Source organism: Aspergillus fischeri, genomic scaffold, assembly GCF_000149645.3.
Source record: "Aspergillus fischeri NRRL 181 1099437636249 genomic scaffold, whole genome shotgun sequence".
Classification (NCBI taxonomy): Eukaryota; Fungi; Ascomycota; class Eurotiomycetes; order Eurotiales; family Aspergillaceae; genus Aspergillus; species Aspergillus fischeri.
In genome coordinates this window covers 756,798-783,997 of record NW_001509770.1, presented here as the reverse complement: position 1 = coordinate 783,997, position 27,200 = coordinate 756,798, and the positions used below count along the sequence as shown (strand labels likewise).

General features: G+C 50.8%; 8 protein-coding genes and 1 non-coding gene across 9 annotated transcripts, besides 1 other annotated feature; 7 read left to right on the top strand and 2 right to left on the bottom strand.

Moving 5' to 3' along the window:
• Positions 1-609: 609 nt before the first annotated feature.
• Positions 610-5,219, bottom strand: NFIA_010040 (putative ABC transporter; the record flags this gene model as incomplete). Its single annotated transcript, XM_001264219.1, has 3 exons — positions 610-2,378; positions 2,437-4,975; positions 5,025-5,219. 3 exons carry the CDS (start codon positions 5,217-5,219, stop codon positions 610-612), a joined length of 4,503 nt encoding a protein of 1,500 aa, XP_001264220.1.
• A 1,121-nt stretch (positions 5,220-6,340) lies between these two features.
• NFIA_010030 (DUF1014 domain protein) lies at positions 6,341-7,204 on the top strand (the record flags this gene model as incomplete). The annotated part of the gene is made up of 3 exons (XM_001264218.1): positions 6,341-6,397; positions 6,512-6,612; positions 6,694-7,204. 3 exons carry the CDS (start codon positions 6,341-6,343, stop codon positions 7,202-7,204), a joined length of 669 nt encoding a protein of 222 aa, XP_001264219.1.
• Positions 7,205-7,685: 481 nt separating this feature from the next.
• pex7 (putative peroxisome biosynthesis protein (Peroxine-7)) lies at positions 7,686-8,811 on the bottom strand (the record flags this gene model as incomplete). Its single annotated transcript, XM_001264217.1, has 2 exons — positions 7,686-8,592; positions 8,648-8,811. 2 exons carry the CDS (start codon positions 8,809-8,811, stop codon positions 7,686-7,688), a joined length of 1,071 nt encoding a protein of 356 aa, XP_001264218.1.
• A 504-nt stretch (positions 8,812-9,315) lies between these two features.
• On the top strand, positions 9,316-9,981 carry NFIA_010010 (uncharacterized protein; the record flags this gene model as incomplete). Its single annotated transcript, XM_001264216.1, has 1 exon — positions 9,316-9,981. One exon carries the CDS (start codon positions 9,316-9,318, stop codon positions 9,979-9,981), a length of 666 nt encoding a protein of 221 aa, XP_001264217.1.
• Positions 9,982-10,113: 132 nt separating this feature from the next.
• Positions 10,114-11,595, top strand: NFIA_010000 (putative CUE domain protein; the record flags this gene model as incomplete). The annotated part of the gene is made up of 1 exon (XM_001264215.1): positions 10,114-11,595. One exon carries the CDS (start codon positions 10,114-10,116, stop codon positions 11,593-11,595), a length of 1,482 nt encoding a protein of 493 aa, XP_001264216.1.
• Positions 11,596-11,850: 255 nt separating this feature from the next.
• NFIA_009990 (LysM domain protein) lies at positions 11,851-13,086 on the top strand (the record flags this gene model as incomplete). Its single annotated transcript, XM_001264214.1, has 5 exons — positions 11,851-12,069; positions 12,123-12,397; positions 12,451-12,581; positions 12,650-12,812; positions 12,876-13,086. The coding sequence occupies 5 exons, from the start codon at positions 11,851-11,853 to the stop codon at positions 13,084-13,086; spliced, it is 999 nt and encodes a 332-aa protein (XP_001264215.1).
• A 1,185-nt stretch (positions 13,087-14,271) lies between these two features.
• Positions 14,272-14,343, top strand: NFIA_009980. Its single transcript has one exon. It is a non-coding gene; the product is annotated as a tRNA-Gly (tRNA).
• Positions 14,344-14,863: 520 nt separating this feature from the next.
• NFIA_009970 (putative lipase/esterase) lies at positions 14,864-15,956 on the top strand (the record flags this gene model as incomplete). The annotated part of the gene is made up of 3 exons (XM_001264213.1): positions 14,864-15,134; positions 15,183-15,608; positions 15,658-15,956. The coding sequence occupies 3 exons, from the start codon at positions 14,864-14,866 to the stop codon at positions 15,954-15,956; spliced, it is 996 nt and encodes a 331-aa protein (XP_001264214.1).
• A 1,334-nt stretch (positions 15,957-17,290) lies between these two features.
• Positions 17,291-17,315: a microsatellite.
• A 1,534-nt stretch (positions 17,316-18,849) lies between these two features.
• On the top strand, positions 18,850-26,238 carry ags3 (alpha-1,3-glucan synthase Ags3; the record flags this gene model as incomplete). The annotated part of the gene is made up of 4 exons (XM_001264212.1): positions 18,850-19,209; positions 19,258-19,433; positions 19,489-26,139; positions 26,190-26,238. The coding sequence occupies 4 exons, from the start codon at positions 18,850-18,852 to the stop codon at positions 26,236-26,238; spliced, it is 7,236 nt and encodes a 2,411-aa protein (XP_001264213.1).
• Between the last annotated feature and the right edge of the window lie 962 nt (positions 26,239-27,200).

Genomic DNA, 27,200 nt, shown 5'->3' with positions numbered 1-27,200 from the left:
TTTGTTTGAGGTTGTTTGGCATATTGGACCACAGGTTGTCAATCATTTGTCTGTTATATTCACCATGTATGATGTTAGAGTCAATGAAATGAATTGATTCCATGGATAACTCTTTTATTTCTAGCTTAACTGTAATAAAAGAGTTAGTTAATAAATTCTTTTTAAATCCTTTTTATAGTATTTTTATTACTTCTTCTACTCTCTTAGCGAAATTAAAGAGAAAATACTATCTTAATTAGATTGAAGTTTCCCTAACCCTATTTTCTAAGAAAGAAAGGAAAAGTAAAGAAACCCCATAACTTATCTTAATATTATTAACTTAAAGATCTTACTAACTTTAGACTATCTATAATAACCTTGTATATTTCTTAGAATTCATTAGTAAAAAGATAGTAAGCTTATGGCTCTAAAGGAAGAGAATAATAATAAGCTTAATCTAAAGTTGCGGGGGCTTGTAGGGGGCGCTGGGGGGTTTTTGGGGGATGATCTTGTCTCTTAGTTGTTGTACTCATTTGCTGTCTAGAGTGTGATTATAAATATGATTCAATTGAGATCAAGTATGCTAGGATAGAGCTAGTACTGAACAGATGTTGTTGAAAAGTTTGCAACCTACACACCAGCAGCGGCCACCGACTCCCCAAACCGACTCCCAGGGGTCCCTTTCAGGGCCGCTGGACTCCCAACCTCCACCACCTCCCCGCGATCCATCACCACCACCCGATCGAAGTCCATGATCATCTCCAGGCGATGACTTACCGCAATGATCGTGTAGTGTCTGAACTCCGCCCGAATGATCTCCTGCATCATCCGCTCGGATTCCCGGTCCACGCTTGAGCTGACTTCGTCGAGCAGGAGGATTCCCCCTTGATCTTGATTGTCGGACCCCCCCTCCTCGGGGGAGGGAGACGTTGAACGCAGGCGGAACATAGCACGGAGCACCGCCCGCCCCAGCGAGAAGAGCTGCCTCTGCCCGGCACTCAAGGTCCCCGCCGTGACGGGCGCATGCAGCACCCCCGCCCGTTCCTGGACGAACCCCCACAGCCGGACCGCTTCGAGGACCCGCTGGCACTCCGCCGGGGTTGCGGTGTTGGTCGGGTCGAGGTTCGCGCGGAAGGACGAGCCGTCGGGCAGGAAGACAGGGTCCTGGGGGACGGCGATGAGGCGTTGGCGGAGGGTCGCGCGGTGGATGCGGTGCAGCGGGATGTTGTCGATCAAGACCGGAGGTTCCTGGTCATGATTGTTGTCGGTTGAGGGCAGCGGATCGAGGAGTTTCAGCAGAAGAGCGAGGAAGCTGGATTTGCCGCTGCCGGTGCGGCCGCAGATGGCGACCTTTTCCCCCGGGTGGATAGTTAGAGTGATGTTCTTGAGGGCTAGGGGCGGCTTGGTGACGCCAGAGACGACGGAGTTAGAGTTGGATTCAGAGTCGGATTCAGACACGGTGGTGAGTTTGTACCGGGCGGAGACACCGTGCAACTCGACCAGCCCGCGATCCGGCCAGTTCGTGTCTGGGACGATGTCCTCCTCTCCGGGACCGTCGCGGTCCTCCGGCGTGACGGTCTCATTGAAGGTTTTCAATCTCGCGATCGCGCCGATGGAGGTCTCCAGTCTGGTGTAGTAAATCACGATCCCCGAGAGGCTGTCGCCGAAGGTCATCAGCGAATACAGTGATGCACCGGCGAAGGCCGAGTTCGAATGCAGCCGGACGGCCAGCGTCGTCAGGACCGCCGCCATGACCATCACGACGAGGTTGAGGACCAGGTTCAGCCACTCCTGGATCATGAGGAGGAGATACGCCGCGCGCTGGCTGGAGTCCACCAGACGGGCGTTCTTGTGTATGTCATCCGGGATGAACCCGAAGGCGCGTAGCGTGGCGATCCCCTTGAGCGTGTCGAGGAAATGCGTGTAGAGCGGACTCTTGGCCTCCAGGTCGAGCAATCGCAGCTGCCGCGACGTGCGGAGGTAGTATTTCTGCACGAAGTAGAGCAAAGCGCCCAGGATCGGGTAGCTGATGGCCAGGTAGACGGACGAGGTGAGCATCACAACTGCTTGGCCGATCGACTGAAATACGCAAAAGAGGGTGTTGAGGGTAGCCTCGGGGAGTTCGGTGTCGATGAGGTTCAGATCCTGGGAGAAGAGGTTCGTGACCACCCCGGTGTCCGTATTCGTGAAGAAGGAGAGTGGTGCACGAATCAGGGTGCGTAAGGCTTGCTGGTGGAGATTGGCGCCGGCTTTCTTCACAGAGACGATGAAGAGCGTTATGCCCAGGAGGAGGAGGGCGATGATGGCGCAGATCTGCAGGAGGGCATAGATCCCCGCGTAGTAGGAGTTGGAGTGAGCAGGATGGACGGACTCGGTGGCGTCACTCCAGTATGTGAGCCCTGCATTATCAAGTTAATTTATGAAATCAATTGACGATAATTGGCAGCGGAGACGCACAGATGGTTGGGTAATTGGTGAACAGACCCCAGAGGGCCGCAAAGAACACACCACAAGCCGCCACAAACCATCCCATGCTTTTGATATACAGCTTATAGACGGTGGCGTCACCAACCTGCCGGGCTGCGGCCACCGCTGGGGCAATTGGGGTAGATGATTGCGTGCTGTTAACAGTGATCGCAGGTTCGAGTTTCTTATTGCCAGCCCCAGTCTGGCCCTCGTGCTCGGGACAAGGACCAGGCTCATCGTCAGCAGTAGTATCCTCGTCCTCCTGCTTTAGTCCCACCTCCAGACGCTGAACATAACCCGCACGGGTCGACAAATGGACAAAGGTGCCCTGCTCTGCAACGCTGCCGTTTTCGAGCGCGATGATGTAGTCCGCAGTCGGGAGATGCCTGACACTATGTGTGCACAGAACCACCGTCGACCCCCGTCGGCGCAGGAGACCATCCGGTCCAAAGACCTGCCGAAAAACTTGCTCCTCGGTATCAGCGTCCAACCCGCTGAACACATCGTCCAGAATCAAAAAGTCTGAAGGTAGATATAGTGCTCGCGCAAGAGACAGACGCTGCTTCTGCCCGCCCGACAACGCTACACCATCCGACCCGATATTCGTCTGGTCTCCCTGGGGTAGGGTGGCGAGGTCGAAGCGTAGGGAAGTGGCTTCAATGACTTGGTCATACCGCTCGCGGTCAAAGGGGGTGAATCCGACGATGTTCTCTCTGATCGTACCGTTCCAAAGAAAGGCGGTTTGTTCGCAGAAACCGACACGACGGGCGGGGGTGCTTGTCACGACGCTGCCTTGGCTGAAGGGAATTTCGCCTAGAAGGGCCTTGCAGAATGTTGATTTTCCAGAGCCGACGGGACTAATGACCATCGTCAGGGACGAGGCGGGGATTTGAGTGTTGATATTGTTTAGGACGAACTTGTCTGCTTTCCATCCGAAGTTTGCGTCTCGGATGACGATGCAATCCGTAGGCTTTAGGTTAAGCTGTTTTGAACTCTTCTCCATGCCGCAACTCTGGGCTTCGACCAGGGGCTGCCGATAGTCCTGACGAGGCTCCATTTCCAAAAATACCTGAATACGACCCAAGCAAGCCAGGCCCGAAACGAGCTCTGGGATCGACTGGAAAAGCTGCGACAGCGGCGCTGTCACCAGAGTCAGGAACGAAAGACTGGTAAACATGGTCGAAGCATTCAGCGTCTTCTGTGCGAAAGCGAAGGTCAGCGGAGGGCTGATCAACTGAGGTATGTATGCGAAGACGGCGGCGATGATCATGATCCTGCGGTATCGGGCGCCAGCAGCAAGTTCGTCGACACGCAGCCGCTGCACGTACTCGGCCACGGGGCCCGCGAGACCGGATATCTTGAGCGATTTCATGCTGGCGATGACGGTGGCTGTGAGCCCGACCCGTTTCTGAACCGCGGACATCCAGGATCGCTGCGAGTCACCGGTGAAGTTGATCAGGATCCCTAAGCCAACGAAGCAAACTAGCACCACGCCCACGGGGGCAACGAACACGACCCCGAGTTGCCGATGGAGCATCCAGGCGGCGAGGCCTGCCTGAATCATGCTCGCCCACGTTTCGTGCACGAAGCGGAGGCCCATTCTGATGCGCTCCATGTCGGTGCTCATGAGTGTCAGCGCAGCGCTATCATCGCCTGATCCCAGCCGGACTCTTGTGGCGGCTTTAAACGTCTCAGTGACTAGTATGGAGCGGACCATCGTCCGCAGTCGGTGATGGCAGTACCAGTACAGGGCATACGAGATTCCAATCCCCGAGTAGATGAGTATGGCAGCGCCGATTAGCCCATATCCCACATTTGGATCTGGCTCCGAATGAGACAGATACGTGACGAGACTCTCGATGAAAAGTGGTTGGCAAATGTAGAACGCAATCAAAGCCGCCCTCAGAGGAATAGGCAGGAGTAGCTGCACCCACAATGTACGTACTAGCACCTTCAGAAGGCCGAATTTATCTCCCTTCAGCTTGGTGTAGTCCATTTTCTTCGCGAATTCCTCATGCAGGGCTTGTGCGTCGAAGGTGCTGTCGAGGGGGTAGAGGCTTTCGATTGTGAAGGTATGTCTATATCCAGCCAAGAAGAGTTTATTCAGCCAGAAGAAGGCGCCTAGCGAAAATATTCCACTTGTCTCCTCGGGGCTGTGTTTGGTTGCATCCCAGGTCACCCATCTCGCTTTTTGGCAGGCCTCTAGGAACAAGATGGTGGTCTTCAGCCCGACTGATGCACAGAATATACTGCTGTAAACGATCTCGGAACCGTGGTCTGAGTCTGACGACAGGAACAGAGTTCTTGCTCGGGCGATATCGAAGAGAAGGGTGAGAAACAAGTAGCTGTTAAGCAGCATCGATGGTCTAGGGCTGCGGCTGTGATCCACCACACTTACCGTCAGCATGAAAAGGGCCGATATAAGCTGCAGGACGGAGGAAGCGATAAACATGCGGCTAATGTGGAAGGACCCGACCGCGGCTAGTATAAGGAGTGCAAGTTCCAAGCCAGCGTAAAGTACAATGGCACCCTAAGCAGTCAGTGGGCAGAAACCGTGTGATAGAGGAGGGCGTATATACTGTTTTGATGAATTGCAAGACAGGCGCATTCACCACAACGGGCTTGCGTATCTGTACCAGAGTTCGCCATAGCGATGACGGAATAAACAAGACAGAGGGAATGATCGAGAAAAAGAGACTCTCAAATTGAAGGTTGAAGTCAAACTGTTCTTGGTTAAGATGGAGCATGTTGCCCTCCCCATTAGTGAAGGGCATTTCTGAAACCGCGATTTCCACTCCTCCGAGTCTCTACTCTCTCTGGGGCAAAAAGAGGGAAGGAAGAGTTTCAGATGAGGAAAAGCAAGAAATGACAGTGAAGTTGCATGATAAGTGCAGTCATTAGTGCACACGCTATTATGGGTCACAACAGGGTGCAGTTCCTTAAGAGTTAATCAGCTATTTCCAATACCCCGGTCTACTTATACTGGGCGTAGATTCTAGTGATGAGGAGAAAACAGGGGGAAGAGAAGAGTATACGGAGTACTTTAAAACCTATATAAAAGGTGTAAAGGAACAATAGTAGACCAGAAGTTTCTAACACTATATTATCTCTAACAAACTTCGATTTGATACAGATTTCGAAACTCATTAAAGATGGAATATCACTAGGAGAACCCATTACTACTGTACTTGTGCCATGTCTCGACCTGTCATGTTTGATAAGGTATAGTACTCCGTACGTAACTATCGGTTAGACTCGATAAGGTTTGATTTCAACTGTTATTGGCCACGGAAAGGAACGGCTATTTATTGCAAAGCGGCGCAATGACGCCAGAATAAGAACAAGTCGGCTAGTCCTACATAAGAAACAGTGTCACTCATTGCTTTTACTGTGGAAGATTAGTGGAGCAGTAGCTCACTTCTATCCTTCTGCCTTATTAATCTATAACTGCTCAAGAAACTTAAACCTCTCTTGTCTAAATTCGTAAAATTTACTCATGTTTATCGAGCTTACCTCAGCTGCGGATTACATTAGGTACGGTACTTTACACATTTCATGCTTTGTATGCTATGAGAGTCTCGTCCTTATCCAGTGGTTTGTTTAAATATATCTATCTAGAGTCTTGGCACTAGCTAGAAATTAATAGCGCAATGCTCTTAGTTTCTTTCTGGAGTGCTAAGGTAAGCTGTTTTGGTAGTTAAGGATGCGGGATAACTACGTAGTTTAGCCCTAGTTATAGACTGCTTAGTCATCGAGTCACCGCCGTCAGTCGGAACCGCAAAAGTATCCATAGGATGACTCGCCATCACAACAACTCTAGTCAAGCACAACTCTTTCCCTCTGTCTGCACTTCCCTCAAAGAGCTTTCACACTTGACTTATAATTAGCGCTCAAAATGGGAGGAAAGAAAGCCGGCGGAGAAAACTCCAAGAAAGCAGCCGGACAGGCTCGTGTATGTATCTTCAACCCAACCCCGCCCCCGCCTTTTTTTCTGCCATCGCCACGAGCATGTTTTCGATATCAGGTTAAGGAGTCTTGAGACTGACGATCCACGATATGCATACAGAAAGCCGAAGCCGCCGCAAACAAGAAGGCGGCCGAAGACGCCAAGCGAGCCGCCGAGGAGGACAAGGAGTGGCAGAAGGGCGCAAAGACCAACTCGAAGAAGTGAGCGACATCGCATCTTGTCTCTTTTGTTCATATTGATAGATAAGTATCGGCTTGCTAACCGTTATCTGCAAAATATAGGGAAGATGCAGAAGCCAAGAAAGCCGAAGCCGCTCGCAAGAAGGCCGAGCGAGAGGCCCTCCTCGCCGCCGAAGAAGCCTCGCAACCCTCCAAGCCCAAGGGTGCCGGCGCCAAGCAAGCACAGAAGAAGACTCGCGGTCTGGATTTGTCACAGCTGGACGATGAGCCCGCCAGCCGCAAGGGTGCTGCGCTCAACGCCTCGGGTATCGATAATGCGCTGGATGCGCTCTCCCTGACCGGCAAGGACTCGTCGAAGATCGACCGTCACCCGGAGCGTCGGTACAAAGCGGCGTATGCGGCGTATGAGGCGCGCCGGTTGCCAGAGATCGAAAAGGAGAACCCTGGGTTGCGGAGGAATCAGCGCGTGGAGCTCTGCAAGAAGGAGTTTGACAAGAGCGAGGAGAACCCGTTCAACCAGGTGCATGTGGCCTTTGACGCTAGTCGGGAAGAGATTGCTGCTGCTAGGGAGGCTGAGAGAAGGAAGGTGGAGGCGAGACTGGCTAGTAAATAAGCTGGTCATCTTTCTCACAACCCTTCACTTTTCCAAACTTCCTTCTGCTCTTGCGGCTTTTTGCCGAACGTCGTTGAGATGCGGATATCTCTAGGATGCAGCTCTCGGCTTCACCACCTATACCCGGGCCTCGTACCCAAAACTGGATAGACCATGGATATAACATGATGATTGTGGAAGCGGCTTGAGCTTGGACTGCAAATGGCAGACTTTCATTATATTGGCGAGTCATGTCTTGAAATAGAGCGTCTTGCATATAATGTATCTCGATCATTACCTCATCGGATAGAACTCGTGGCTTGATTTGATGAAAACAAAATTGTGAGAGATATTTTGTTGACAGAGGACTTCACATAATCGTGTAATTTCTTTGGGAAGCTGAATTTGCTGTCCCGCAGACATGTCATAATGGTATCTCGTGGTAATCTAAATAACCAATACAGGGTAGGTAGAAGGGGAGAAACGATAGATCACAGCATCTTTATCCCATCACTGCTCGCACATCCCAAACATACAGGTTCTCATCCCACCCTACGCTCGCGCACCATCCTTCACTGCCAAAAAGACACCAATCAACACCTGTAACAAACTCGGTATGCCGATTCATACGCCCCAGCTCCATGCCCATTACCGGGCCGCCGGGACCGCCACGCATGGGATCGGCATCCCCCATAGGTCCTGCAGTGGTCTGATCGCTCCATGCGCGACAGGTCATATCGTAGCTACCGCTAAGTAGTATATTGGAAAGGTGTGGCGACCAAGCCAGTTTCTTGACTGCGTATTCGTGTCCAGTCATCACCGTCTGAGGGCCCTGCTGTGGGGCACGGATGTCGAAGGTCCGGATGGTGCGGTCGACTCCCGCGGTCGCTAAGATGGACGGTCGGTATTTGTTCCAATCATGGGTGAGAGCTTCGGCTGGAGCGCATGCGGCAGGAGGAACACCGGCTTTACCGGGAATCGGGGATGCCGGTGCGGCATGGATGGGAATCTGGAGGGTGAGGTGGTTAGATGCGGAGGCGGGGGTGCGAAGATCGAAGATGCGGACGTATGAGTCGGATGTGACACAGGAGAGTATATCAGGAGAATGAGGCGAAAATGCCGCCGAGTAGGTGCAACTATGTGTGGGGAGAGTTAATAGAGAATGCGGCCGATGCGGCGACCAGACGCGGACGGTGCCGTCCCAACTGCTCGAGCAGAATGTGTCCTTGGCTACGAGGTTCCAGTGGACACTGAAGACCTCGCGATTATGTTCTTTCCAGTTCTGGATGGGAAAGTCTTCCAAATTGCAGTCGAAGAGCTTAATGCTGCCATCGCCGGAGGCTGTGAGGACTTGATTCTCGTGGATTTCGGACCAGGCTAGATCGTAAAGAGAATCCTGTGTAGTAAACCTGATCACTTTGTCAATATAAGTTCCGGCTGTGAATAGTCGACAATGAGACATACCATTTGGCAGGTACGATGCCATTCGGCGTCAGCTCAAGGATGAAAAGCCGGCCATTTCCTACCAGTCCAAAATTGGCCGATGCGGCGACGGCCAACCGGTTGTCGAAGAATGGGGAGTACTTGACCGCACAGCCGTTGTAGCCCTCGGTGCGGAAATGAAGCATAGTGCAAAATACAGGGTATAGTATTTGGAAGGAAGAATTATTATAAACCGAAGAAAGGACCGGTCATGAGGGTATCATTATGATTGCACAGAATACTGAAGGGATGAAGTTGAAGATTGCGGGGAGAATCGCATGCGAGGAACCGAGGTCTGATGGGAAACTAATTTAGTGAGGAACAAGGCAGATCCCACCATCGTCATTGCTCGATGTTTTAGTCACCGCTGCAAAAACACCTTCAGGATAGAAGTTATCGTTTAATCTACGCCAATAAACAAATATTTGCTTCAAATGACTTGTCTGCCTGTTGTCGCGCACTATTTGTCCCCATCTATGTCACACTGACGACAATGACTCCGAATCGGCAGAAGCTTTACTTCAGTCACTTACTGATCGATCGATGAATACTGACCACCATTTGAGAATGCTAATCTACAAGGCTTCAATACATCCAGTGGGATAGCTTCGAAAATGACAGAACCTGAGCATTTCCACTCTCCTGCCAATATGTTTCTCCAGAAAGAGGTATATCGCCTCGGGTCAGAACCCGGGCTCCGATCCCTTCCTCCTGGGCCCGAACGCGATTTCCTCACCCTCACCTGGGGTCCCATCGTCTATCGCACGACATATGCGCCAGACTCACAGCGGCTGATACCGATATTCCTCCGAGCGCTCAACGAAGAAATTCAGAAAGCCCTCTCGAGATGTCTACCAGGAAGCCCGGAACAGATCCGTCTACTTGAAACAACATACGCCTCTAAGGTGTTCAACTCTCAGGAGGAATACAACGGACTCGACGAGGAGACTGTCCGGGAAGCCTTTCATGATTGGAAGGTAGCTTTAGCGTTGCCCGCGATAGAACTACCTGTCCGATTGCGGATGTGCTTGATGATAGATGATGGAGTGCTATCGCATCTCACAACGACCGTGGATATGTCGTCCATGGTGGAGAAGGATGCGGACTACTCCAGTTGCCCAGTCAAGGTCATAGAGGAGAACTTTCCTGATGTACATCGCCGCGACTCGAAGCCAACAAAAGAAGATTATCCCGGCTGGACAAAGGTGGCATTGTCGGCAATTGTGGAGGTATACGACGGTATGCGGCGGGGAAGAAGTCTGGAAGACTATCATAAGTCTTCTCAGGTCTACTTGGGTAACGGTAACTGGAGTTAAGGCATGCAAGTGTGATAGTATATATTGAGCTTCCTAGAGAACTCTATAAATGACGAATGATAAGATGCTTTTCCAAAAGGCATTCTGATTGGTCATATCGGAAGGAATCACGTGCCGTTATACGAATTAGTCATGTTTGTAGCTTCATCATCTTCGCCTTCTACGGCGCCAGGACATAATCTGGGGCTCATTCTGGAATCAGATGGCTGTCGAATGGATCGCTTCATCTCGAGAAAGCGGCCTCGGCTGAGTCCGTCGGCTACGCAGCAGACGCTGTCCCCTGATGAGGATTCCACCGATATGAAGTTGGCGATGCTCCTATCACTCTTTCCAGACATAGAACAAGATGCTTTACTGGACATTCTCATTTCAAGTGGCGGGTCGGTTGAAGACGCGTCTGCCGTGATTACAGCTCAACGCGCGTATAAATCTGTCAAGAAGAGAACAGGTGGTGTATCAGCGATCCAGACGTCTATGACCTCACATATCACAACTGAGGCAGGATTGCCACCAAAAAGGCAACTCACCCGGAAAGGAAAGACGTTACATCTTTTCTCTCCAGAAGATGTTGCTGCTCATACTCCGTGTACCATCATCCATAACTTCTTGCCCCCAGATGAAGCAGATGCGCTGCTACTGGAACTTCTGGATGAGTCGAAGCACTTTTCAAGGTACAGGTTTCAGCTGTTTGATCGTACAGTTGAAAGCCCTCACACGAGCAGCTTGTACGTTGCGACTCCTGAGGAAATTCGCCAACAAACATCGGAATACACCTATGGGGGCAGATACCGTTCGAACGTGCGCCAGCTTACGCCGTACTTGCGCGCCGTCGCTGCCAAAGTTCAGCGCGCAGTGAACGACGAGGTTCAGAAGCGTATACGAGCGTGCTACCCAGATGGGAAAAAGCTCAAGTATCAGTCACCTAAGGAATGGGTGCCCAATGCAGCATTCGTCAACTGCTATGATGGTCCAACAGAAAGTGTGGGCTATCACTCGGATGAGCTGACTTACCTTGGTCCGCGAGCTATTATTGGAAGCCTGAGCTTAGGCGTGGAAAGAGAGTTCCGGGTACGACGCATCGTCGCGAGCGATGACGATGCAGACAACAATAGTGAGGTGTCATCCATGGAGTCGACAGCGGATTCTCCGTCCAGACGGAAAACCACATCGAAAGGGATCGATGGTCGCGCTGATGCACAGGGTCAAATCTCCATACACCTTCCGCACAATTCTCTCCTTGTTATGCATGCCGAGATGCAGGAAGAATGGAAACATGCTATTGTACCCGCGCAGACTGTTTCACCACATCCCTTGTCAGGTAACCGACGTATCAATATCACCTATCGATGGTATCGGGATTCTCTCCACCCGCGTAACATTCCGCGGTGCCGTTGTGGCACACACGCAATTTTGCGATGTGTGCAACGCAAACGTGAGAACAAGGGTAGATATATGTGGATGTGCTATGCGGGACATGAACCAGGGAAGAAAGGTTGCACTTTTTTCCAGTGGGCCGAATTTGATGACGATGGTGAACCTCTCTGGGAAATTACGCCCACGGAAGGCGGAGCTCCCACGTTGCGCAACTTCATCGAAGAAGACGACAAACAATGAACAAGCGGAACGCATTGCAGTACTCAGAGTAGTCTGAAATGCGAGTCTAGACCCTTTTCTGGTCTCGACTCATACAATGTCCCTAGTGTGTGCTTGCTATGCGGTGTCACGAAGGGTTCGTGCATTGTGAGGTTCCATCGGCCGTGAGCAATGCAGCTTCGCTTCAGCAGAGAATGTGAGCTTGAAAGGTATAAAGTCTCTCGAGAATCTGAACGATCTCTGTCTTCACGACACAATCAACAACTCTGGCTCAAGATGGGACTTACTTCGATTCTTATTGCTCAAATTCTCTTCCTGGGTGCAGCCAACTCGGCTGTCGTCAAGAGATGGCCTTCTAGCGTCTCTCCGACTGGCCCAACCGACCCAAGCGTTGCTAAAAATTGCGGCTACTGGGTTAATGGTGTTGCAAAGAATGACCAGTGTGCTGACCTAGAGGGTTACTTCGACATTTCAAGGGAAGAGCTGGTGAACTGGGTAAGTGCTGGACCACACATGTGCCGGTCCACGATTCTGACGGCAAGTTTAAGAACCCTTCTCTCAAGGAAGACTGTCGACTTCAGAGTGGCCATTCCTACTGTGTTGCTGCATCAGATTTGACGATGCGGTCGACAGATTCTGCCGAAGAAGCGAGTCGTATGGACATGGCAACTGTAGTTGAGGCTGCCGATCTGCCCTCTCCCACGCAGGGCGGCTTGGCTGCCAACTGCAATGCTTTCTACAAAGTTAAAACGGGAGACAGTTGCTGGTCCATTATAAACGATTTCGGTAACTTTTCGATCTACGATTTCTACCGCTGGAACCCGTAAGTCCGTCCGACCACTCAGGCGAAAATCCCTGTTGACATTGATGAACAAGGTCGGTTGGCCACTCTTGCGAGGCCCTATACCCCGACTACTACGTATGCATCGGCGTTCAGGAAGAGGAACCCCCAGTGGCTACGCCCACCAACCCCCCTGGCCCGGTGCTGTCGGGTACTCCAGCAAACTGTAAGTGCGAATGAAGCTCAGCAATCTGCCTTTTTGGGAACTGCTTCTGATGATATTGCTCGCCACAGGCAACAAGTATCACAAGGTGCTGTCAGGTGACAACTGCTGGGCCATTGCAAATCAGTATGGAATATCTTTGGACCAATTCTACTCGTGGAACCCCGCTGTGAAGCCGACTTCATGCCAATCTCTATTACCAGATTACTACGTCTGCGTCGGTGTCGCTGGTATGTTACTTTCCCACAGCCACTAGTCATCTCGTCTAGCGATGTACTTGTTATCTGACTGAATCAGAAACCCCTTCCGCCTCACCCACCCCGCAGCCGACACCACAACCAACACCACAACCGCAGCAGTCTCCGTCTCCCGACCAGCCAATGCCACAACCCATCCTTTCCAGGCTGCTCAGAATTTTGCTCTAGGAATTACCGGCGTTCGGGACTCATGGGGCCGTTCAATTCCGCTGAGGGCGAGCCTGAGATATGACAATAGTCATCACGCTTGATCGCAACAGTGCCTGGCGATCCCCCATGCCTCCCCCATGCTTGGTTCTGGATACAGCTTGGGCTGCCATATAGTGCAGTGTCTACTTTCCTTCGAGTTATTTGATATTAGTCGCAGTTGTTCTATCATGCATTAGTAAACTCATCAAGGTGATTACATTACTATATACTATCATTATACGTAAATTCTCGAGGAGATAAGGCCTCAATCACCTCATTATTCTAGATAGGATGTATTGGTAAGAGGAAATAGCACGCATGATTCTAGAAAGCTAGCCTACAGCTGCCCCGAAATCCATGTGGCTGAAACTGGGATTCATGGATAGATACTATTAGGGCTGGCTGTTGGGAAGGGAAGGGGTTCCCTTGGGATTCCTAAAACGTTAATTGACAGGAAATATGTACCTAAGCCCTACTTCTACTCTGTAAATCAAATTTCGGAGGCCTATAACATTTCCGTTCCTATTCTAATATTAACCTATGGGAATCCGATATAAATTTTTCACCCTATATCTACCATAGGAATTAGGGAGTCCCATCCCACTAGATAGGCTAGGGGAATCCCAACTTCCCAAAACGGGATGGGAAATTAATATGGGATACCCATTTTCCAATGCTACGCGACCAGCCTAGACACTATGCCACTACAGTAGAATTAGCATATATAAGTAGTCATGACACATGATGGATGGAGCTTCGACATGAATTAGCTTGTGTCTTGATAACAGGAAATTTCCTAAGCATGTTCTGGATCTGGATGCAAGCCCAGTATGCCTCTGCGTTCATGTCGTGTTTGTTTTCCAACATGAGCTCGAGTATCTTGGCCTTTTACACCGTCATGTCCGCCTCGAGATGTAAGACCGAGTTATGTACAGGTGGTGGATAGGTGCTGGTTTTTGCATGGTCAATCAATCATATATTTAATTGTATTTAGTATAGAAGATAGGGGTTGGTTATGCAGGGCGAATATATATGTTCCCAAAGCTGTAGCTCTTGCTTTCCGCTGCCAGCCTGACAAGTACGAAACACTCAAGGCTGTTTTAATAAATCAAATTGAGTAGGTCTACCTAATCCATGTATGTATATGAAAGGGAGTAGAAGGGTTATTGAAGAATATTTGACAAGTAGATACGTAACGATTTGCATATTCCTTATAAATGTTGTTTGAGGGCAATTACATAACAACAGCGTTAGTGGTGTAGCGGTTAGCATTATTGCCTTCCAAGCAATAGATCTGGGTTCGACTCCCAGCTAACGCATATCTTTTTTCATTTTCTCTTTTTGCTTAGTAGTTTTTCATACCACTTCTCATCGTTTCTGTCGTTTAAATTCGCTTGCAACGTCTAGACATCCACATTTAATTTACAGACCTGAGTCTATCCAGATTACTGCGAGGTCGAGGTGATATCTGAACCCAGCTGGTTAGAGCGGATCTCTGAAATCATTGGTGATGCTTGGGTCAAGCTCACAGGGCGTGTCGTGGAGGGCTCATTTGCTATTGTACCGGTAAAACTATGAGCTGGCTGTATTCAGCCGGATAACGAACAGAGAGAGGAGAACACAAACAAAATGATATACAGAACATATTTGGCGAGTCTATCTGGGATGGCCCCATACGATAGCCTCTCCGTATCCAAGTGGGATGAAACTACAGAATACGAGAAATGGTATCATGCTGCCTAACCCCACTTCTAATTCAAGGCTGCAATGTTGTTGATATCAGTTCGAATATCTCCTTTCTGTGACCAGATCAGCGAGTAATCCAAAACACACTGTATGATGTCTTTACTTCATTCTGAATGGACTGCGTTTCTCGCGCAGAATCCCACTGTCAGCCACGACGACGAGAGCAGAAATGGGCGTTTCCTCTCTTCCCCAGAAGGTCGTGTCCTTGCCGAACAAGTATCAAGCGTTGACACGGCAGTCCCAGCCAGGGACAATCACCGGATTCCCATCCGTATTTACACTCCCAAAGACCACTCATCCGATGCAGTCGTCATATTCTACCACTCTGGAGGCTTCGTGCAAGGCTCTCTCGACACAGAAGATAGTATGTGACCTACCCTCACGCAGGGCAGATAAGCTGACCGAGATAAAGACTCGTGCAGGCACATGGCACTAGGTGGACCCAGCACCGTCATCAGCGTCGACTATCGACTCAGCCCGGCGCATCAGTATCCTATCCCTATCAACGACGGATGGGATGCGTTTGAGCACATAGTAACCAACCTCCCCACCCTCCTGCCGAAGCACGGCGCTTCGGTAAGGGTAGTGATCAGTGGGACGTCATCGGGCGGACAGATCGCCGCCATTGTCTCGCAGAAGGCGAGAGACTGGATGCGAGATCCAACAAAGACAACTGCTGCTGCAAGCGTCACTATTAGCGGAGTCCTGCTCCGCGCTCCGGTGACTGTACGCGGCACGGATGCGGCGCTGATCCCGCCGTGTTTCAGGGATTTGCACCAGTCGTGGACTGAGGAGCTGGAGACAAGGCTCGATAGGCAAGGCATGGCGGAGAATCATGGTTCGTTTAGAATACAAGTCGGTTGATATGGCTGTTAACATTTCTCCAGACCTACTTGGGGTCCCGTGGGCAGAAAGAGCACATCCTGAGGCTTATCCTCTCTGGGGCCGATTTGACGGGCTGCCAAAGACGTACGTCCAGATCTGTGATGTCGATATCCTCCGCGATGACGCAGTGTGCTATGTGCGAGGTCTCCAGGACGCGGACATTGAAGTGCGAGTCTCATTCTACCAGGTATTCTTGCTCGATAGTTGTTCTGAGAAGACATGTCTGACAGTCTTAGTCGCTGCCGCATATTTTTTGGGTATATGCGCCTCAGTTGGAGGTGTCGAGACAGGCTCAAGATGACTGTGTGAATGGTTTGAGATGGCTGTTAGGGTCGACTGAGTAGCCCCGCCGAGCCGTCTGATACTATGGTAAGCAAAGGGTGACTACGTTTGCGACTCTTTCTTCGGCAATGTGGAGCACTGCCACTAGATGAAGCAGGGTGTTGCCTTCAGTATCTACAGCTCTCAGATGAGCATGGTTCAGCAACGGTATGATACCGGGTATGGCGTATAGAAGAAGGAGGAGATCGTGAGGATCCAAGTAGTTGGCAATAAGAAGGATAATCTCATTTGGTAGGTGGGGCAAGCTGTTCGGCCCCCATATATAGCTTTCCTACTTTGCTTACCGCAGCGATTAGTCCGAATAGATCAAGTGAGAGAAATTCGACAGGATGTAAACGTTGATGATGGGGGGAGGAAGCTGACAAATCAGCCTCGCAATCATTCTCCTGAATCAGCCTTGCCAATGCTGGTATGATTTATCTATGCCTCCTCCTTACCTTGGCGAACACCGATAAGGTATCATTCCGAGTATGAATTGTCTGTATAGAAAATGGCTTTAAGGTTGAACGTTGATCGTATGGTAAATGCTTCTGGAGAATTTGAGTACCAATAGCCACTGATTGTATCAGTAATAACTTAAATTGCATAATTTAGTCCATCTTCAACACTAGATAGTGGCAAAGTCATCACTGGTTGACCACAGGACCACGCAGGATGAAAGACCTTGCTTGAGTCCTCGATATGACAAGATAAATAATTCTGGTCTTGGTGATCCTCTGCAAAACCTGCGAGGCTATTCTACAGGCAGTGTCCGACCAGCAAGATCCTTGTCTGAGTTAATATTCGACATTGCTCTCCTTGCGGACTTAAGAAGAGGCACAATGACTAGGGTGGTTTTATAAAGTTGGAGGTGAGTATGCTGCTAATTAGGAGGTCCTATATCATGATTGTCCTCTCTTAAATCCATTCTCTTATCAGTCTATAGGCATCTGTCCAAGGGTTGTCTGGCTGAGATGTATGATTTAGGCAACAATACACTAAGAGGTCATGGAATTAAACCAGCCACCACTAACAGTCTTCATTGTGAGCAGAAGTGCTGATTTGGTCCGCAGTCCTGACAGCAACAAAAATCATATATGCAGATTAATTGAACAGATAAGGATGAAGATCTAACTCTAGTAACCTGTCGATCTGACCTAATATAAATAGAAATAAATAATAAATATAAAGGACGATATCGGTAGGAATAGTACAAAAACCCTAAGAATTTTCTGTAGGTTAGTAGATTAAGTCATGGTACGATCTAGCAATATCTATAATTAGTCGGTTCTTTATATCCTGCCAGGTTGATTTCTGTGGCTGTCTGTGGCTGTCTGTGCGATCTCTGGTCCTGGTCAGAATGGGCCCGCTTGAAGGGATGATAATCAAGCTTCTTACTCTTAATGCATATCCAGTCTACTATAGAATTCTGACCCGCAGAGAAGTTTGCGACAATACTATCTCTCTATATTATTACTTGAAAATATGGCGTACGTAATGAGCATAACTGTTATTGAATGTCGGGATACTCTTCCAGACCGCTCTTCCATTGGTGTTTCAGGGCTATCTTCTTAGACGCCGATCGTCCTTGATCCACCTGTGCTGGTGGCCTCGCTAGGGTACGGTTGTCCCCGAAGTGTACCAGTTAGATATCTATTCTGTAGCACCTTTCTACACCCTACACATTTATTAGCCTGTTGTGCTATTTATTTGGCCTGTTACCTGAAAAGAAAATGATGTGCTCGGCCATTTCGGGTCGGAGCCCTCGGAAGGAACAGTCATTTATTTTTTTCAACCTGCAATTCGGCCGTAAGTCCTGGCCAGGGCGACAGGACTAGCTTGAAAGATCGTTGGCTAGGTGTTGGAGGAGGACGCCACTTACGGGACCCTGAGATATATATAACCGCGGCACGGATGCACATGCCGAGTGGGGGGTCCACAACGGAGCCGGTGCTTGTTTCGACTTGATAAGTTGATAGGCGAAACCTCGGACCTAAGCTAGAATTTTCTGCCTTGCTTGCTTGGCCTCGACAACAACTGCTTCACTAAGGCGAATGGCGGGTCGATCGGGTTGTCTTAGCCCGTATCTTGTAGCTACTACTCCGTACAGTCCTGCTCATTGGGCTTGAAGGGTGTTCAAGTCCCACCAGCGATACAGTATCGCGATCGGGCCCTCTCACAAAGTGTAATCTGGCTCATACTATTAGTCGAGTGAGTTAACACGACGATGCATGAGAGGTGATACTATGTATTCGATGGGTAACATGATAGTCGATGTTGTTTTCGAGGAAAAAGATACACTGACTATGCCACATGACAAGGATGTACCTTTACTGTGTCTTTCGTAATCATGCAGTGGCTTCTGACAGAATCTCACTGATCCCTCCAGACAAGTCCAGAGGAGTCTCCACACCTACAGATACGACTTAATATGGCCAACCAAAGCCTCCATTTTAATAAATTTCCCAGAATAGCCACGGAAAACCGTCAAAGTGATGTCGTGGCGCGTGGTTGGCAGCCCACTGCTACCCCACCGCTGTGGAACTGTCCCAGATGTCTCATGTCGTTTGATTATTGAGACACCGGTCTGTCGTCATTATATGGAGACTGCGAAGAGTTTTAGTGAGACAATGGCCACCTGCATACAGTGGATAGTCTGGACGCAGCCTGCTCAGCGCTGGATGACTTTTCTCCCCGCTGTTCCTGATCTGATGGTGTTCCAACTCCCAGTGTCAACTTTCCCTCTGAGTTGACAGACCACTCGTTCTTTCGTCTTTCGTTTTGTTACCGTCCTTTCTTTGGCTCTTCCGCATCTCAGAGCATGATCGACTGACCCTGTTCACGACTCTCGAGAGCTTGAAGGCACTTCAGAAATGTACACGGAGACGCAGCGCTCAGTCGCTCTCATCCTGTCATTGCTGAGCGTCAGTGCACTGTGTTGGCCCTACACCGAGTCGCTCGTTGATTATAACTTGAACGAAAACAGATCGGCGGAATCGCCGATTGACTACTGGGGAGAATGGCCGAACCATAAATACCACCCTTCGCCGGACAACTGGCGTTTCCCCGTCTACACGATCTTTCTGGACCGAATCGCGAACGGTGATCCAACAAATGACGATATCAACGGTACCGCTTTTGAGCATGTACTGAATTCCAACCAGATGCGTCATGGAGGGGATCTGGTCGGGTTGATTGATACGCTGGACTATATCAGGGGAATGGGTTTCAAGGTGCGTTTGAAACCGCTTCCGTATCTGATTTGTTACTTACAAATATAGGGTATCTACTTTGCTGGAACAGGCTTGATGAACCTCCCTTGGGCCTACGACGGCTACTCGCCGGTCGATACAACTCTGCTGGACATGCACCATGGCACACTGGAGGACTGGAGACGGACCATCACCGAGATTCACAACCGTGATATGTATGTGATCATGGACAATACGCTGGCAACGTAAGTGTATACCCCGGTCAACGTTGTATTACCGCAGGCTTACATCGATATGCAGTCTGAGCAACCTGATCGGTTTCAAAGGCCACCTCAACACCTCAGCCGATTTCCGACCAGACGAATATGAGGTCGAGTGGATCACGGATCGTCGGTATGCCGATTTCAAGTTCAGCAATGAGTACAACAAGACTTGCGACTATCCGAAATTCTGGCATGAGACTGGGTTGCCGTTGTCATCCGGCGGGGTTGAGGAATTGAAGGGTTGCTATAATAGTGATTTTGATCAGTATGGAGAACTAGAGGCATTTGGCAACTTCCCTGACTGGAAGCGCCAGCTCACCAAGTTCGCCTCGGTGCAAGATCGGCTGCGTGAATGGCACAAGCCCGTGCGTGATGTCATCACTAGGCATTACTGCATTCAAATTGCCAGTTTGGATATCGACGGTTTCCGCTATGATAAAGCTGTTCAGGCGACCCTGGAGCCCCTGGGTGAGATGTCGGCGGCATTCCGCGAATGTGCAAAGAAATATGGCAAGCATAATTTCTTCATACCTGGCGAGATCACATCTGGCGATACCTTCGGTAGTCTCTACCTTGGTCGTGGGCGCCAGCCAAATCAGCGTCCTAAGTCCGCAGGCGATGCTGTCAAGCTGAAGAACGATTCAGACGCTCAATACTTCCTAAGAGAGGACGGTCACCAGGCGTTGGATGCAGCCGCGTTCCACTATACTATCTACCGTTCGATGACCCGTTTCCTCGGAATGGACGGTAACCTTGTTGCCGGCTTCGACTTGCCTACAGATTTCATTAAGGCATGGAACGGGATGCTTGTGTCCAATGATTTCCTAAACCCCTTGACCGGTCAGCTCGACCCCAGGCATATGTATGGTGTGTCGAACCAGGATAACTTTCGTTGGCCCGCTATCAAAAACGGTACGGAGAAGTACCTCCTGGGCCTTTTCATTGTCACGCTGGAGCTCCCTGGCATTCCCCTCATCCTGTGGGGTGAGGAGCAGGATATGTATGTTTTCGATGCCACTGCAACAAACTATCTCTTTGGTCGGCAGCCGATGACCTACCAGACCGCATGGTGGACGCATGGCTGCTTCAACTTGAATACAACCAAATTCTACAACTTCCCAAATGAAAGGGGTCTGTACGGTTGTCACGACATCACCGTCACTTACGACCAGCGCAATCCTGCTCACCCACTTCGCAATATCATGAAGCGCATGTTTGAAGTCCGGGAGCACTATCCCGTTGCTAATGATGGCTTCTATCTCCAGACCCTCTCCCAGCTTACCAAGGATGTCTATCTTCCTGGTTCATCGGACACCCCCACAGTGACTGGTCTGTGGTCGGTCTTGCGAAGCTACTTCCCTGAGGTCCAGCCAGAGGCGTCCAAGGGCAACAACAGTATTTGGCTTGTGTATCACAATGACAACAAGACTGTAACCTACGGCGGTGACTGCAAGAATCGGAATACCGCGTTATTGGCTCCTTACAAGTCGGGAACGAAGCTGAAGAATGTGTTCGCCCCTTACGACGAGCTCACTTTGGAAGATGGTCCTGGCGAAATTGAGGTCCAGGGAACGACCGAGTTATACGGCTGCGCTCGCAACATGACTCTCCTTCCATGGGAATACCGAGCCTATGTGGAGGCCGATAGATTTGTTGAGCCTGGTCCCACTGTTACCGAGTTCGTTCCCGGCCACGACGCACGTTTGCTGTCCGCGGAAGACACGGGGGAAACCGTCGACATCCAGCTTGGATACTCAAAGGAGATGGACTGTACCGGCGTGACTCAAGCGATCTCCCTAAACTCTACCACCGAAAAGGGCATCACACCGACTCTCGATACGTCCAGTGTCAACTGCGGCAAAATCACTCCACGGACGAGCAGTCATCACTACGTCGGGGAGGTCCCAACTGTCTGGACATGGTCCGCCAAGCTGAAAAACGTTCATCATGGTATCCACGAGCTGACCGTCAAAAACGTTTCAACAACATCCGGAGTTCGGACCAACGCCGTCGACCGGTTTTTGTTCCGGATGGGAACTCCAACGAACCCGCTGATGACTCCTCTCGCCAACTACTCCACCAGCCTTGTGCACAAATCCGACGACGGCAGCATTTACATTCAGCACGAGGCCGCCGGAGCTGACATGTTCCGCTACTCGACGACTTTCGGTCGAACATGGTCAAATTGGACAACGTATACCGGTGGGAACACGACGATTGACATTGCTCCATGGACCGGCACGGATGCTCAGAAATGGAAGGGCACTCACGTCCGCGTGCAGTACTTCTCGAGGCTTACCGGTAGTAGTGACTACATCCAGGAAGGTGACCATGACTGGGAGGATGGTGTGCCTCGAAGATTCCCTCATCTGTGGTGGATCGGACCGTACAATCAGTTCGGCTATGATGCTGGACTAGAGAGCAAAATGAGGTACGACGCCAAGGAGGGTCGCTGGAAGTATGACTTCGTGTATGAGTGGCCATCTACTGGACAGATCAGTGTCTGGGGGGTGGGACCAGATGGCCTGCCAGATCCTACAGAGGTTTATGGTGACGTGGACAACGCGTCTGTGGTCCAGAAGCTTCCTCCGTCCTATCTCTCGTCGAACGTGATCAACATAACCACGTTGCCTCCATTTCCGCACCTCGGCTGGACCATCTCTCTCAATGATGCCAATCTTCGATATGAGATGACCCCCGTCGGGTCTGGATGGGTTCAGCTCGTCCTCTTCGTCCTCCTGTGGGTTGTTCCCATCCTAATGGGCCTTGCAGGTGCCTTTATTTTTATGAGAACCTTCTACCGCGTCAAGCTGAACACGGATGGCAATGCGGCTAAAGAGGATAAGCTGCCGCTGCTTTGGCGCAAGGTCAGAGCACAGTTCGCCGGGGCTGATGACTCGGAAATGGCGATATCCGACAAGGCGGTGCTGCCGGACAGTGCTATTGCAGGTGCAGCTGCAGGCGCCCCCGAACACCGACGTACGGTCTTGATCGCCACTATGGAATACCTCATCCAGGACTGGAAGGTCAAAGTCAAGATCGGTGGTCTGGGGGTCATGGCACAGCTAATGTCGGAGCACCTAAGGCACCAGAATCTCATCTGGGTGGTCCCTTGTGTTGGCGACATTGAGTATCCCGAAGACACACCAGCGGAGCCAATGGTGGTCACCATCCTCGACAAGCCCTACCTGGTGAATGTGCAATACCACGTCGTCGACAATATTACCTACGTTCTCCTCGATGCTCCAGTCTTTCGGCAGCAGACGAAAGCTGAGCCTTACCCACCACGGATGGATGACCTCGACAGCGCAGTTTACTATTCGGCATGGAACCAGTGTATTGCAGAGACGATCAAGCGATTCCCTTCGATCGATCTCTACCACATCAACGATTTCCACGGTTGCTTGGCTCCCCTTTATCTGCTGCCGACACGAACCGTTCCAGTCTGTCTATCACTGCACAACGCGGAGTTCCAGGGCCTCTGGCCGTTAAGGACCCAACAAGAGAAGAAGGAAGTCTGCTCAGTTTTCAATCTTCCTATCGAAACCGCGACCAAATACTGCCAGTTTGGAAACGTATTCAATCTTCTGCATACAGGCGCAAGCTACCTTCGATTCCACCAGCGCGGTTTCGGTGCGGTCGGTGTGTCCAAGAAGTACGGAAAGCGCTCATGGGCTCGTTACCCAATCTTCTGGAGTCTTGATAAAATTGGCAGTCTCCCGAACCCAGACCCCTCGGATACTGGTGCCGTCGGCGATGGGGCCGAGACAAATGTTTCAATCCCGTCTCCTGAAGATCGGATTAGAGACAAACTGCAGGCGCAGAAATGGGCTGGTCTGAAGGAAGATCCCAATGCCGATCTTCTCGTGTTCGTTGGACGGTGGTCGAAGCAGAAGGGTGTCGATTTGATCGCTGATGTTATGCCAGCAATACTGTCAGCTAGACCTCACGTCCAGCTGATCTGCGTTGGGCCCATCATTGACCTGTATGGCAAGCTGGCTGCTATCAAACTGGAGCGCATCATGGCCATGTTCCCGGGTCGCGTGTTCTCCAAGCCAGAGTTTACCATTTTGCCTCCGTATGTGTTTTCTGGCGCTAACTTTGCTCTGATTCCGTCTCGGGACGAGCCATTTGGGTTGGTTGCGGTCGAGTTCGGTCGTAAAGGTGCGCTGGGTATTGGCTCTCGTATTGGAGGTCTAGGCCAAATGCCTGGTTGGTGGTACACGGTGGAATCTGACGCGACCCGCCATCTGTTGCACCAGTTGAGGACTGCTATCAAATCCGCTCTGGACTCTGACCAGGAGACTCGGGAAGAAATGCGCACGAACTCTGCCAAGCAACGATTCCCTGTGTTGGAATGGATCCAGAAGTTGGAAACCTTGCAACAGACGGCCATCCAGATCCATCATACAAAGAACAAGAACACTGTCGCTGGTCCCATGCCAGAGCCGCAGATCTACTGGGAGATGCAGAACATGCGGGACTCCACGGCGAGTCTGCCTGGATTGGCTCAGTCTGTCCCAGACGGTCTGGAGACGCCGCCTTCAAGAGTGATGCTGAACGCCGAGTCGCGGCTTCAAGAACTGCAGACGGACGACGGAAACAGGAGCAGTCTAGGTCGTAAACTCTCCCTCGGCCGACGAGCTGGACCTGGCCAGGGCAGAAACCGTCTGGTCAAAAAGGCACTTCGCGACAGTCAGGTCGCTGAGAGCCAGCTGGATGAGGAGGCCACCGATGCCGAGGCAGAAGTCGATGAGGATGACTCCAATTCGCACCGGGTGGACTACATCTCCACCGATGAAGCTATGAGGGCAGTCAGTCACGCTCTTGGATTCCAAGACAATGGCGAGTCCGTAGGAAACGGATATGGAAACGGGAACAGCGTTACGCCGCCGTACCATTCCATGCCAAGCTCACCGTACTTCGTCTCGCGGGCTTCGTCGCCAGCGCCGAGGACGCCTTCTGATATGCCTCAATACCCATTCCAATTGGCACTTAATTCCGGCGAGGGCATGCCGTTTGCCCACTCACGCAATGTCTCCGTCCTGTCTCTGCCTTCAGTGATGGGTGACCACAATCAGCAAGTCTTCGAGTTGCAGAAGGTAGACCCGACCTTTACGGACAGCATGGGCCACTTCACCCGGCGATTCGAGCAGCTGCTCAACAACTTGGACAAGAAGAACTCGATGACAGACTGCTGCATCGAGACCTACTTGATGAAGAGCGAGCGTAAGTTCTATAACATGTACAACGACGCGCAGCTGAAGAAACACCACGCCAAGGAGTCTATTTCTTCTTCGGCCAGTCCGGACCAGCTCGACCATGACACGCAGTATAACCGCCTCTCAACCGCCACGGCCGGTTCGGACCCGAGCGACTCCGATGAAATCGATCGCTGGCTTTCCCGGCTGGGGTACAGGCGCCCTATGGCCATTCAGCGATTCATGCGACGACGGATCGGAAACTGGCCCGTCTACGCTCTGTTCCTAGGCCTTGGACAGATCATCGCGACCAACTCTGCTCAAATTACCTTGCTGGTCGGCCAGGTAGGCGAGACGGCGACCAAGTTGTATGTGATCGCAGCGATCTACTGCGTCTCGTCGATCGCATGGTGGTTCATGTACGCCCGTCTGCCAGCGGTGATCGTCCTCAGTCTCCCATGGTTCATATACTGCTTGGCTTTTATTGTGATTGGCGTGTCTCCCTTTGGACTGTCGGAAGTCGGGCGAGGATGGGCTCAAAATGTCGCTGCAGGCGTGTACGCTGTGGCGTCGTCCAGCGGTTCGTTGTTCTTCGCTCTCAACTTCGGTGACCAAGGCGCCGTCCCCGTCAAGGATTGGATGTTCCGCGCCAGTCTCATCCAGGGTATTTCGCAGCTGTACACTGTTGCACTATGGTACTGGAGCTCCAAGGTCACCGCCACCGAAATTGGAGGCGTCTCCACCCTCGCATTGAGTACCTGGAGGCTCACGGCCGTAGTGATGCCGATTGCTGCGGTATGCTTCGTCATCGGCGTGATCCTCGCCCTGGGCCTGCCCAAATACTACCGCCAAGCACCCAGTCGGATCCTCTTCTTCTACACGTCGCTCTTCCGCCGCCGCATCGTCCTCTGGTTCTTCTTCATGGTCATCGTGCAGAACTGGTTCCTCGCCGCCGCGTTCGGGCGCAACTGGTCGTTCCTCTGGTCCTCCAAGCACGCCAAGACATGGGAGGTCGTCATCCTCGTAGTCGGCTTCTTCATCGTCCTCTGGGTACTCATTCTCTTTGCCTTCCGCGCGCTGTCCAAGGAGCACAGCTGGATCCTCCCCGTCTTCGGTCTCAGCCTGGGCTCCCCGCGCTGGGCACAAACATGGTGGGGAACGTCCAATATCGGCTACTATCTCCCTTGGGCAGGGAGCCTGACGTCTGGTGCCATCGTCTCCAGATGTCTGTGGCTCTGGCTCGGCGTCCTCGATGAGATCCAGCAGGTTGGCCTGGGTATGATCCTCCTGCAGACCCTGACAAGAGTGCACGTCTGCTTTGTCCTCCTGGCTGCGCAGGCCGTGGGATCGATCGCTACCATTTGCGCGCGCGGATTCGCACCGAATAGACTCGGTCCGGACGGTATCTCGCCGAATGTCGGCACGTCGGTGGATAAGATTGCTAATGCATGGTTCTGGATTGCCTTGTTTTTCCAGCTTTTGGCCAGGTAAGAGCTATCCCTTACGTTCTGACGGACTATATACTAACTGCATCCAGCTTTGGATTCCTCCTGTTCTACCGTAAAGAGCAGCTTAATCGGCCATAAGACAACTTAATGTTTTATGTAACTGGTTTTATGATTCAGGTTTATAGACGGCGTTTGGATATCTGTATATAGTTGTACTATAGAGATAATTTGGGTTTCTAATGAGTAATATGACCAACGAGTCCTGATTTTGTCCGCATACTCCCATATTCGTGAGAGACCAAGAGGAACGTAGCTTGGCAGTCTGTTGCTCGAAGGTACTGCGCTTTACTACATTCACAGATTCATATAAATGCCCCCATATATGTCTTTGGTACATTCACTCAGGAAAAAGTAAGCCAACGTGAGAGATGTACTATATTAACAGTCATATAGATGACCAGTGAATAGATGCTAGATATATTCACTTCATACTGTTGATCTCCCTGCCAGGCTTCGATATATAAGACTCTATTCAGGACATATACTTTGCCAACTACTACTGACAAACTCAAATCCCATTTGTTACGAAGAAATCATATGGAACCAATTATGATCTTCATTTCTCCTGCTGTAATGGAGTATACGGTACTACTGAAGCATACAGATGCTCTGTATACAGTCATTCGTTACAACCAAGACGCCCGTTCGACTCCCACGGTAAAGACATCCTCACCAGTATGGGAGAGGAGATGAACAGACGTGGTGTATTTATCAAAGAGAACATTTCCTTGACCAAAGACATCCTGAACGTACTGAATGAAAGACACTTACGGTAAGTTCGTTTCCTTTTATATATATGTGTTCTAATAAGCTTACGACAGGTGTAGGTACTCCGTCAATTCTCTGCAGACTCGACTATGGAGGTGGTCCAATCCAGGTCTTCCCTGCATGAAGTCGAAGACTCGAAGTCCTCTCGAGGCACTGCGCTCGGATCGTTCCGCACTGTTTTTGGACGAGTGGTTTTGTCGAAAGGCGGAAGATGAAGTAAATATCGCCTTGCTCATGTTCCTTCTAAGTACTGCATGCCATGACGCGCTGCA